Genomic DNA, 12,664 nt, shown 5'->3' with positions numbered 1-12,664 from the left:
AACTTTCATTAGACCAAATCCAGCTCCAGTTGTTGATCTTTGAATAAAACTATTTTGCTTTCAATCGTAGATCGTTAAACTTTTTCGATCTTCCAAAAAGGCAGTTTTTACTAGACAAATTGCAGCCCTAAATGTTGATCTTTGAATAAACCTCTGTTCATTTCAATCGATGATCGTTAAACAGTGCAGACGTTGATCTTTCAATTAACCAGTTTTTGATCAATTTTATAATTAATCGTAAGTTTTCAAACAGTCCAGTTTCAGCTCAACATGCTGATCTTCCATTAGACAAATTCTAGCTCAAATTGTTGTTCTTTAAATAAACCTCTTTTACTTTCAATCGTTAAACAGTGCAATTTAACCCTTAATCATTGATCTTTCAACTAACCAATTTTGGTCCAATTTTTTATTTAATTATAAGTTTTCAAACAATCCAGTGTCAGCTCCACATGCTGATCTTTCATTAGACAAATTCCATCTCAAATTGTTGATCTTTGAACAAAACACTTTCCCTTTCAATCGTTTAGTTCGTTAAACAGTGCAATTTTTCCTCCAATCCTTGATCATTCGATTAACTAATTTAATACTTAATCCTAAGTTTTAAGACTGTCTTGTTTCATCTTCTCATGCTGAGCTTCAATCGTAAATCTTTAGATTGCTTAATTAAAACTTTAAAAGTAGATCTTCAAACCAACCAAATCCTGTCTCAAACACAGCTCTTTCAAAATGCTAATTCTCTTCAATTGTTGATCTTTAAATAGAACAATATCAGCTTCATATACTTTTCTTTCAAGAGAACACTTTTCACTATAAATAGTTGATCTTTTGAAAATATCAATTACAACTTTCATTGCTGTTTCTTAATGATCAGTTTCAGCATCAGACATAGATCTTAAGACATTTCATTGCATTCTACATAAAGTAGTAGATCATTTCCCAGATAACTTTCAAAGATTTGCATATAGAGCTACTGTAATAGGATGGATGAATATAGAGCTATTAACGATTTTTTTGTTAGGACCAGCACTCAGGGAGTGACGCCTATTCATGCAGTGTATTGTGTTGGAACTAGGAAAATAGGTTATGGGAGGGAGGATAGAGGAAGTAGTGTTTGTGGACATTCGATTTAAATCTAACCACATTGACTGGAAAGACTTCTGGGGAATGTTTGTTCTACATACGGACAGTACGACTAAGAACGAATTATCTCTTTAGTGCATTGTGCGCTCCACTGGCCAATCGACCACAAATGGATGTGCTCTTGCTGAATGTCGTTGGGTTTTTTTTTAAACGGTACCAAAAATTGATCAAAATTTTCACCACAAATGGACGATCTTTATAAAGATCAATTACAACTTTAACTGTTTTTTCATAGTGATCAGTTTCAGCATTACACATAGATCTTAATAGAGATCATTTCTTCTAAATATTGAGGATCATTTCACAAAAAATTTTCGTATAGACCGATTGTAATATTAACGTTAGATTTTTACAGCAAAATTCCATGATTCCAAATGAGACTGACAAGTTGTATGAGACAAAATTTTGATAATAAAATTGAACTGTGACTATTGTTGTAATTCCCTACGTTTTTTGCAGTGTCCTTCAGATTTACATGTCTTATCCTAAATTTCTTTTCCATTTGCAAAAAAAAATCTTTATCTTTTATTCTATTTAAGTTAATAACTTGAGACTTAATTGCATTCGTTACTCAAAACAAAAAAAGATACCCAAAGGTAAAATTATCTACAAAAATATATCTACAGCATCTATTATGATCTTCCCCGCAGTTCGGAGTGCCTAGCAGAACCTAGAGACTTTGAAAATATATAATTTAGTAAAAAAAAACATCAGTTTAAATGATCGACTCCCCCTTTTCAGTTGAAATGCAAACGTCGAAAGACGTTTTAATTAATAACGGAAAATTATACTCATACACATACATACATATATGTATAAGTATTTCTACATTCACACTGTTATAATAGACTTGATTTACTTCCCTTTCCATTCCAAATACAAACCTAAGTCCACTTGGTAGTTGGCAATTTTGAAAATCTTCATTCGAAAAGGCATATGTTGACATCTCGGAAAACTTCTAGGTATATAACTCAAAATTATACTCAAACACACATATACATATTTATACATTCACATTAATATAATCAACTTCATATATACAATTTGACGTTACTTAATTTCAAGTACCTTTACCTTAAAATTGTCTTCAGAGAAAACGGCAATAACAAGAAAAAAAATGTTGCAAAAATAACAACAACAACAAAAACAACTATTATAAAAACAAAAAGCTCTTATATGTGCATTTATGCACAAATACAAAAACAAAACAAAAATTAAACAAATTTCAAGAGAAATTATTCAAAGAAAAGAAAACAAAAGATTTGTAAAAAGAAAAAGTTCTCTATATAAAAAGATGATGACTGATGACTGACTGTATGCAGGCAGGCAGGCAGCAAGCAGTTAGCTGCAACTGCCACCACATCAGTCAACCTACAAAAGCAAAAAAATGTTATATGAAAGAATAAAACAAAAGTCGTTATTTGCAATGTTTCTGTCTGAGATTGTATACTGCGACGTTTGCATCTTGTGTTCAGTTCAGTTTTCTTTATTTTGTTAGTTTTTTTTATAATATTTTTTTCTATATAATTTTTTGCATGCCAAGTCGTTTGTAAAAGTATACAAAAATCTTGATGCCTTCAATTAAGCTTTGACAACAAGTGCATTGCATACATACATATAACACTAGCAGCAGCAGGATATAAGAAACATACAACCACACTAACAAACACACACATATATATACATTTAAACTCACGTGCTTTTAATTTTTATGCAAGATGTGGCAGTTAGTCAGGCTGATATTGCTACAAAACAAAATTTTGAATCTTATTTGCAAAGGTGCCATACTACATGTGGTACGTAAAGAAGATTGCAAGCTTTAATGTTGGCAGTGTTGCAGTAGTAGTGTGCAACCCCAAAAACCTAGAATTTATGAATAAAATATTTCCTGTCTTTAGCATTCCACCCCCTCCCCCCTTCTTGACGTTTGTTGGCCCAGGAAAAAAATCGTATTTGCAGAATTGAAATGTCTTTCGTTTATGTGAGGCCTTACAAGGAATATGAACAGAACAGCAGCAACTACGGCTACAAATACAAAAAGAAATGTGTTTCTAAAGAAATTAATGATAAAGTGAAAAGAATGAGAGATAGAGTAAATTAAATACAGTTATGGCTACAATGATAGTAAACTATGCAATGCTTAAAAGAGTCTATATAGTAGATCAACTTTGAGTAAAAATTTTAAGAAAAAATTGACTTAAAACTCAAATATAGATCTTTAAAACTCAAATATAAATCTTCAGATTTCAGTCTAGATGCCCAATGACATAAGAACTTCAATTGTAGATCTATATAAAATCGATTTTAGTATAGATAACTTTCTGCTTCAATCGTAGTTCATTGAGATTTCTAGTGAACCAACCAACCTCAAGTTGTAGGTATATAGAAAGATCAGTTAAACTTATCTTTCTCAATCAATAATAGATCATTTCAATTACTTAAGTATTAACATTTCATTTTGGATCTTTAATGGATAAAAACACGCTTCATTTGTTGATCACTTCAATATACCAATATCCCTTTAGCGCGATCAATGGTTGCATCAATCGTTGATCTTTCAATTAGACCAGTGTTAAGTGTTCGATCATAAGCCATATTCTCCATCAATATGGTTCCAGTTTAGATAACTTTCTGCTTCAATCGTAGTTCATTGAGATTTCCAGTAAACCAACCTCAAGTTGTAGATATATAAAATGATCAGTTAAACTTTAACAACTGATCTTTCAATCCAGAAACATAACTTCAAGATAGATTTCTTTCAGTTTAATTCGTTAAGAGTTTAATGTACTTAACAAAAATGTTAAGTTTGATCATTTGAATCAAAATCTCAGTCTATAGTTGATCGTTTCAATATACCATTACCTCAATTAATTTTTGCATCAATCGTTGATCTTTCAATTAGACAAGTGTTTAGTTCGATCATAAACCATATTCACCATCAATAGTAGATCATTCTAAAGACTTAATAAAGTTTTCATCTTTGATCTCTAATTGATCAAAACCGGTTTCATTTGTTGATCGTTAAGATTCGCCTTTCATCTTTTAATGGATCAAAACTAATTTCATTGATCTTTAGGTAAAAAAAATATTCATTCAATATTCCAGCTTTAATTATTGATTCCTAGAGAGATTAATTCGAACTTCTATCATATTCTTTTAATGGATCAATACCAGCTTAAATCTTTTATAGAAGAACATCTGACTCAGTCGTAGATCTTTAGACGGATCTATTTCAGCAATAATTGTAGATATTTTTCCTAGTCTAATTTCTGTTTATATTTTAGATCTATAAATGGGCCAACTCTAGCTTCATTTGTTGATCTTTCAAAAGATGAATTCAAGCTTAAGTACTTGATCCTAAAGCAAACTGATTTGGCTTAATCGTAGATGTTTCATTAGACCAATTTTATTTTCAATCTTCGATCTTTAGATATATCTTTCCGAGTTTCAATAGTGAACTTATAGACAAACCTATTTCACCTTTTATAGCAAATCTTCAAAGATAGCAATTTCAGCTTTTATTATTGATTCTTAGATGTTCCAATTTTCCTTTTATCTTGATCGTTTAGTGAAAAAATTCCGCCCATAATTTTTTACATTTTAATAATCCAATTAAATTTTTAGCTTAGATCAGTTTTAGCGCGAATCTTAGATATTTTGATTTCATTTATTGATCTTTCAAAAGAAGATTTTCAAATTAAGTTGTAGATCTTTAGACAAACTAATTTAATATTTAATCGTAGATGTTTCCAAATGGAAGCTAAAGCTTCACGCAAACCAATTTTAACTTCTATCATGGATCTTGAAACAGATTAACTAATTCTAGCTTCTATTTCTATCTTTCACTAGTTACTAGTTATAGATCTTCAGATAGATCACTGTCAGCATCAGTCGTAGATCTTTTATTGAAACAATGTCAGAATTAATGGGCCAAGTCTGTCTTGAAATGTTGATCTTTAAAAAAAAGTAAATTTAACTCAAGTATTCTTTACATAAACTAATTTCAGCTTCAGTAGCTGATCTTCAAAAAGACCAATTTTAGCTTTAATCATATATTTTTCGAAAAAAAAAAAACAATTACACCTTCTATCGTGGATCTTGAGACACTCCAACTCCACCTTCGATCGTAGATCTTTAGAGAGAACTTCAAATAGAGCAATTCAAGATTCAATTGTAGACATAAAAACTAAATATTCATTTCCACATTTTCCATACTACTGCTACTTTTTCCCTCCACACTGTGCATGAACTTTTAGAAAAAAATAAAATTTTAACATTTTCTTTAAATTACAAAGCTTCGTCATGAAGTAGTGAAGTCGAGTCAGTTTTTTTTCTCTCTCATACACTGACAGACTCTGATGCATTTAATAAAGAGTATAAAAGAAAAGATGTTTATGAATGAATTACTCCTTTCAATAATTTTGTGCATTACGCGGTTTTTATTTCATCAAATCATTTAGTTTCACGTAATTGGAATGAGTATCAACAATAGAATGCATTAAATTGCAAAAAAAAAGAAAAAAAATCAAGAAATTGTTTAATTAAAATGTTAAATTAAAAGAACTGTAAAAAAAGGCTTTTGAAAAGCGAAAAAAAACTAAAAAGGGTCATTTGAAAAGGACAAACACAAAAAAGAAGGGCGAAATTTTATAAATTCATAAAAGAAGTAAATTTATTAAAAAATTTGAAAATAAGATTAAAAATAAATGAAACTGCCATTACTCGACATGTAAGGAATTTACTTTTGATTAAACCTTTTAACTTATTCCTAATCATTTTCATTTGCTGCACTTAAACAGTCCTTAAAATACGTTTTTAACAACACTTACACAAAATTTCATGTCATAACTACTGTTTATGTAAAATGTTTTCTTTTATCAAAATTTTATAAAAAACAAATGTAAAAAAAAAAAACTTAATTTCATAAATAACTCAACACAAAAAAACTCCATCCAGCCTAAATAAAAGTTGCAACTTCCAAGCAAATAAACTTAACTTTCTTCTACTTGATCTTATACCAGCAGTATTTTTTATTTTATTTTTTTTTTTAACTTACCACCAACTTGCATAAGTTTAACCAAAACCGAAAAAATAACAACGTAAAACAACAAAAAAATTTACTTAAATTTTTTTTACAACTCAAAAAAGAACCCGGCACCAAAACACCCAACACCCTTCGCTCTCACACCAAACCAGAAAACAACTACCAAACTTGAAAGGTAAATACAGGTACAAAGTTCGTTTCTTCTTTTTTTGAAATTCTCTCAAATATAAATACATTTGCAATAATAACAAGAACAAAAAAAAAGTACGAAATACTACTTAAATTATGTAAAGAACAAGAAGCAGAGAAAGAGAGCCTATCCAAGAGTTTGTATACGGGTCTACGAATATGGTACGTGGTGCGAAATTAAACTTGTAGAAAACGTACACTTGGTTGTTTTAGAAGAGTTTAAGGACAGACTGGTAAAGGAGTGAAATCTTTCGGAGGCTTTTGCCATTAAACAATTTTTAATATTAATGAGCAATTCTTTCTTCAACGGTGGATCAAAATATATTGCATCTCTATTGTATCTCAAAGATTACTATTTTACTAACGACAACACATCCATGTTTAGAAAATTTTTCTAAAAAATCTAAATCATTTCCAAATCAATCTCCTATCCTCTATATATAGATCAATAATCCATGATCTTTATGCTAAAAGATTTACCATTAATTTTTGATGCTTAAATTGCAATTATCACTATAAATTGTAGAACTTAAGATATACCGATCATACCATCAATCGATGATCTTTATGTAGATCAATTTCACTAATGATCACAGATTATATAAATCAATTTACTTTCTGTTCCAATAGAAAATCTAAAACTATTAAACCAATTTTGTCATCAATCTCTCATCTTGATCTATGCAAAGATGAGAGATTGAGAGAGAGAAAGATATCATTATCATATTTTTATACCTTACACCACTTTAGTGGAAAGGGTATATTGGGTTTGTGCTGATGTTTGTAACGACCAATAATATTGGTACTACACTCACCTAAAAATATACCAATCGGCTCAGAATCGATTTAGCTATGTCCGTCCGTCCATGTAAACCTTGTAATCAAACTACAGGTAGCAAGATCACTTTGATACGTGATCTTCTATTGTACCAGGGACGAAGCCTATTGAAAATGTTTAAGATTGGTCCATTATTTCACCTAGCCCCCGTACAACTGAACCCACTAATAGGGCTTGTTAACCTTGTAATCAAACTACACGTTGCAATTTTGAAGATAATTCAATGAAATTTAGCACATGATCTTTTATAGTACCGTAGACAAAGCCTATTGAAAATGGTTAACATCGGTCCATTATTTCATCTAGCCCCCATACAACTGAACCCGCCGAATAGGACTTTTATGTTCATAATTATGTTTAATATACTCATATCTCGACAAAAAGCTACAAAAACGAAGTTCTATACAAGAGTTGACCTAAATGTCCACAATTTTATTTATATTATAAACGGCTTAAGTTTATATATCTGAGGCAAGGTACAACTCAACTCAAATGCTTTATTATGGCAACTAAATCATATTATATTTTCGTCAAAGGTGTAGGGTATTATATGGTCGGCATCGCCCAACTATAATTTCTTAGTTATTAATCCTTAACTTTTAGATCCTTAAATGATCATTTTCACTATAAGTTTTAGATCTTTAGATAAACAGATCTTATCATCTTATCTTAACTAGATCTAGCAAAGATCTTTATATAGATTAATTTTAAAATCTATTAAAAGATCTTTATAACAATCAATAATAGATCCTCATAATGTTGAGATCATAAAACCGTTTAAAACGATCAATCTTAGATCAACTGTAAAGTTAAAACTATTAAACTTAGCATCTGTATAAAGATCAAGCAAAGTTAATTTGTAATAAGTCATTATAAATCTTTCTAATGATCAGTCATAAAACCTTATAACAATAAATTGTAGAAATATATTTACAGAAATCTACCATATACTGATTAGCAAATTAGGATATATGGTTCTGTTGCAGATCCATTTACATTTAGGTCTATTTAGTAAAGATCTTAAAGCAGTATAAAATATGTTATATTCAAGATCTTATAAGCATTAATTACTGATCTATATATTGAGCAATTCGACTTATAATTGGATATATGACGAGATATAAACATATAACCAATCTTTATATAAATACGATTGTGAAGAGTTTCTTATAAAAAGAAACATCCTTAATCTTCATAACGATCAATTTTAAAGATCAATTGTACACAATTAATTAGAATTAATTGTGAATACTTACAAAGATCAAAAGTAGATCCTTGTTAACAATTATTCATACATCTTTTTTAGAATTAGAATTTTATCTAATAGATAAAACGATCACTAGTAAATTCACATAAATTCAAAAATCAATTTAACATCTTTACAGTGAAAATATCAATCATAGGTCATTAAAACATTTTAACCTAGATCATTCTAAAGATCAGTAATAGATTTATCAACAGTCGTATATTCATATAAAAACCAATTGTAGAAACTTTTGATATCAATAGAGACCAGCTAAGAGATCACTAGCGAAAATTGTAGAGATCACTGTAAAGATCTATTTCAGATCCTTATAAATTTTTATATGATCTTAAATAAGATCATTAGATTGTTTGTAATTTTTATAGATAATAATAGAAGATCAATATATAAAGCTACCATTGATCTTTATAACCATTTTTCGTAGATCCACATAAAAAACAATTGTAAAATCTAGGAAAATCTAATCACCGATCCTTTACAATGATCAATTACAATCCGTTTTTAAAATATTAAGATTTTTTGTTAAATATTCTTTTCAAAAACGTTCCCATTCCTTTAAAGCAGCTTCTTCCAAGAAGTTTTAGCAGCAGAAGCAGCATATTAATTAATTAAAAATAAAACAACAACAGCAAGCAGCAGTAGTAGCAACAACAACAACAAACTGTAGAAAAGTTCAAAGATGACTTCTCTACAGCTTTAAGATGGAAGGGAGAGAACAACTTTTAAAGCAGCAACAGCAGCAACAACCCAAAAATAAAAACTCTGAATAAACTGAAGAGAAAAAGTAGAAAAAAATACAAAAACAAATAAATAAATGCAACGGATGCAAATTGTTTTCACAAAAACAAAATTTGCCAATGTAGTTGTAGTATTTTTAGACAAAGTATGAGGGAGGGGAGAAAATGTTGGACAGGCCAACAAGCCAGCATTAAGAAGCAAGAAATAAGGGACCCAAAAAAAAAAGAAATTATGAAAAAAAGTACAAGAAATGTATTTAACAAATAGAAAAAATATTGGGGAGTTTAATAATGAAAAATAAAACAAATACAGCTACAACAGCAGCAACCAAAAAATTAAAACAAATTGCATTAAAATACAAGGACTTTAAACAGCTCAACACTGGGCAGTTGAAAGCGGACATTAAAAAGGAAAAAAAAGTAGAAGGAAATGCTAGGTATGAGGAGTTTGAGAAAACAGCTACATCACGAACTCTATTATTGTTATTTGCATTTATTTGTTTTTGTTGTTGTTGCCACTGCTTCTCCTCTAGTTGTTGTTGTTGTTGCTGTTATTGCTTTCATTAGCATCTCTTAGTGATGAGCTGGGGTTTAAGCATCAGTCACAGCATCTAGAGTAAGAGACTGGGCAACGGAAATCCATGGAGTATATTTTCAAAAGTAAATAACAGAATTTTATGAAAGGTCTACCTTCCTTATGCGTTAGAGCAAAAACAAAACAAAGCTAACTTGCAGAAACAATATAAAAAAAACAACAACGAATGAACTTAATCATAATATGAAAAAGAGCTTGAGTTTTTTTTCGAAATAGAGAGAAATGCACTTGTTATGCAATAAGTCTTCTTCATCAAAACCCACCACTATCCAACAACAACTACAACTTTCATCATCTAACCAAAATGACTTTAATTGTTTATAAGCCTAAAGACTTTGTTTGGCCATTACCAATGCAATTATTGTTGTATTATCGAACAGTGGTTAGGAAAGAGAGTAAAATGTGAAATCTTCAAGTTGTAAGACTTATTTAGAAAGACTTCAATACATATCTAGTGCAGATCTTTTACGAGCTCCACAACAAAACTTTATAGAGATCACAATACGGTGCAGAGATCATTGCAATGACTTTTATAATCATAACCGGCATAAAATTTGGAAAGATAATTCGTAGATATTTACGAAGATTAATTTCGCTGATCTTCACCTTTGTAAATATAAATTATAAATATCGGTAAGAGATCTTCATAAAAGCGATAAAAGATACTTGTAAAGATCGATGAGAGATCTTTGTGAAGATCAATGGGAAATCTTTTGTAAGGATCAATGAGAGATCTTTGTAAAGATCGATTAGATTTCTTTGTAAAGATCGATAAGAGATCTGTATAAAGATCGATCTAAAGACCGATGAGAGATCTTTGTCGAGATCGATAAGCGATGTTCAAAAAGATCGATGAGAGATATTCAAAAAGATCGATGAGAGATCAGCAAAAAGATCAATGAAAGATCTTCAGAAAGATCGATAAGAGATCTTCAAAAAGATCGATTAGAGATCTTCAAAAAAATCGATGAGAGATCTTTGTAATGATCGATAAAAGATCTTCAAAAAGATCGATGAGAGATCTTTTAAAAGATCGATGAGAAATCTTTGGAAAAATCGATGAAATATCTTTGTAAAGATTGATGAGAGATCTTTGTAAAGATTGAAGAGAGATCTTCAAAAAAATCGATCAGACATCTTTATAAAGACCAGTCGCAGATGTTTATGAAACTTTTAATGGCTTATCTTAATACAGATCAATTTAATATCCTCCTAAAGTTGCAATAATTATAACGTAAAATCTAAGATCTTTATAAAGATCAGTGGTAAATCTTCAGAATGACTAGTTGCAAATCTTTATAAATGTTAATCTCTCAAATCTTCAAGAACATCAATGACAGATTTTGAAATTGTTTAAATCTTTATAAATATTTACCGCAGGTGTTTCCTTAACAAAAGATCTTTGTACAAACTTTTATAAATGATCTTTATATTGATCATGAGCAGATCTTCATAAATTATATTGGCAGATCTGTACAAATTTCAAGAGCTCATTAAAAAAAATCTTTTGAAAATTATCGCAGATCTTTATAAAAATAAATATCGATCAATCGCGGATCTTTACAAAACAGTAACGTAGAGAAGTTTGACTTCTCTGTTATGTTAATTAACTAGATAATTACTAGTTAACAATAGTAAAAAAACATTTTAAATTTTTCAACCTTTCAACCACTGTTCCCAGTGCATTTCCGTTTTCTTTCATTGTTTTGAAATTTTATTAATTCATTATATTAAGTTTTCCTTCATAATAAAAGTTCCATTCATAAAAAAACTACAAATTTGCATTATTCAGTTTAACGTTTAATTTCCAAACTGAAACGCACTAAACCCTTACCCGTTTTACCTTTTAAATCTCGAACAATATTTTTAGCCCAGAGAAAACAGCGTATATGATGTTTAACATTTAAGGAAATATTATCGATTTGTACGGCAATAATTCGTTTAAAATCACTTTCATTATAAAAACCATTGGAATAGTTTACTGCAGAAACATAATCCACATCCGATATTTCATAAAAACGCCTAGGAAAATACAAAAACTTAACTGAAGGTCTGGCATCGCAAGAAATCCATATATGTTGCTTGAGTTTCAGCTCAGATAAACTTTCCAAATATTCCAGCATTTCTTGCGGAGCATCTTGAGGCAAATCGTTTATACTCTCAAGCGCTAAAGTTTTGAATCCAATTATTCGATTTATCTTAAGAAAAATACAAGGTTTGGATATTCCATATCCATAATAATTATGATTTTGACATTCACCATAATGTTCTTTTGGTATATTCCCATACTTTCCAAGAGCTTTATTTATATGATCCACTAAACCGCCCACTTCTTCTAGGGATTCCACATGATACTCAACTTTCAAATAATTTTCACGAAAAGTTGTTGCTGGTTCAAAACTGAAACCCGGTTGTGATAGAAGCCATTTAGGTCGTTGTAGTAATAGAGATTTCTCAAAAATTCCATAGCATAGAAACCATAAGGCTAATATGCCACAAAAAAATATCGTATAAAATATTAAGAGCAACAACCAATGAAACGGGGTGCGTGTTAGTACCGTGCCATTTTCAAGATTTAATAGAACTTTAGTCCAGCTTGTTCTTGAAGACATTTCGACTAAATTCGCTTGACGTTTGTTTAGTTTGAAAAGTCAAACGAATATCGAAATTGATGAGGAATTTTCCTTTTATATAAAATCAAATATTTTGAAAATGTCAAAAAAATTAAATAAATTAAGAAAAGTATTAATTTGCCAGTTCAGTTCTAGTTCAGTTCTAGTTCAGTTCTAGTTCAGTTCTAGTTCAGTTCTAGTTCAGTTCTAGTTCAGTTCTAGTTCAGTTCTAGTTCAGTTCTAGT

The 12,664-nt window shown here is 29.8% G+C and overlaps 2 protein-coding genes across 11 annotated transcripts in view; one reads left to right on the top strand and one right to left on the bottom strand.

Moving 5' to 3' along the window:
- The window catches only part of LOC111684952 (homeobox protein prospero), a 135,365-nt gene that overhangs the window by 64,471 nt on the left and 58,230 nt on the right, over positions 1-12,664 (top strand). The gene's annotated exons all lie outside the window — the stretch shown is intronic.
- On the bottom strand, positions 11,502-12,486 carry LOC111684953 (sodium/potassium-transporting ATPase subunit beta-1-like). Its single transcript, XM_023447185.2, has one exon. The coding sequence runs from the start codon at positions 12,417-12,419 to the stop codon at positions 11,601-11,603; it is 819 nt and encodes a 272-aa protein (XP_023302953.2). The 5' UTR covers positions 12,420-12,486; the 3' UTR covers positions 11,502-11,600.

This window comes from Lucilia cuprina, chromosome 4 (genome assembly GCF_022045245.1).
Source record: "Lucilia cuprina isolate Lc7/37 chromosome 4, ASM2204524v1, whole genome shotgun sequence".
Taxonomy (NCBI): domain Eukaryota; kingdom Metazoa; phylum Arthropoda; class Insecta; order Diptera; family Calliphoridae; genus Lucilia; species Lucilia cuprina.
The sequence above is the reverse complement of the archived record's forward strand: the minus strand, read 5'-3'. Positions and strand labels throughout refer to the sequence as shown.

What these genes read in the sequence shown, in the direction of transcription:
- LOC111684953 (XM_023447185.2), bottom strand. Translation starts at nt 12,419, where the DNA reads ATGTCTTCAAGAACAAGCTGGACTAAAGTTCTATTAAATCTTGAAAAT.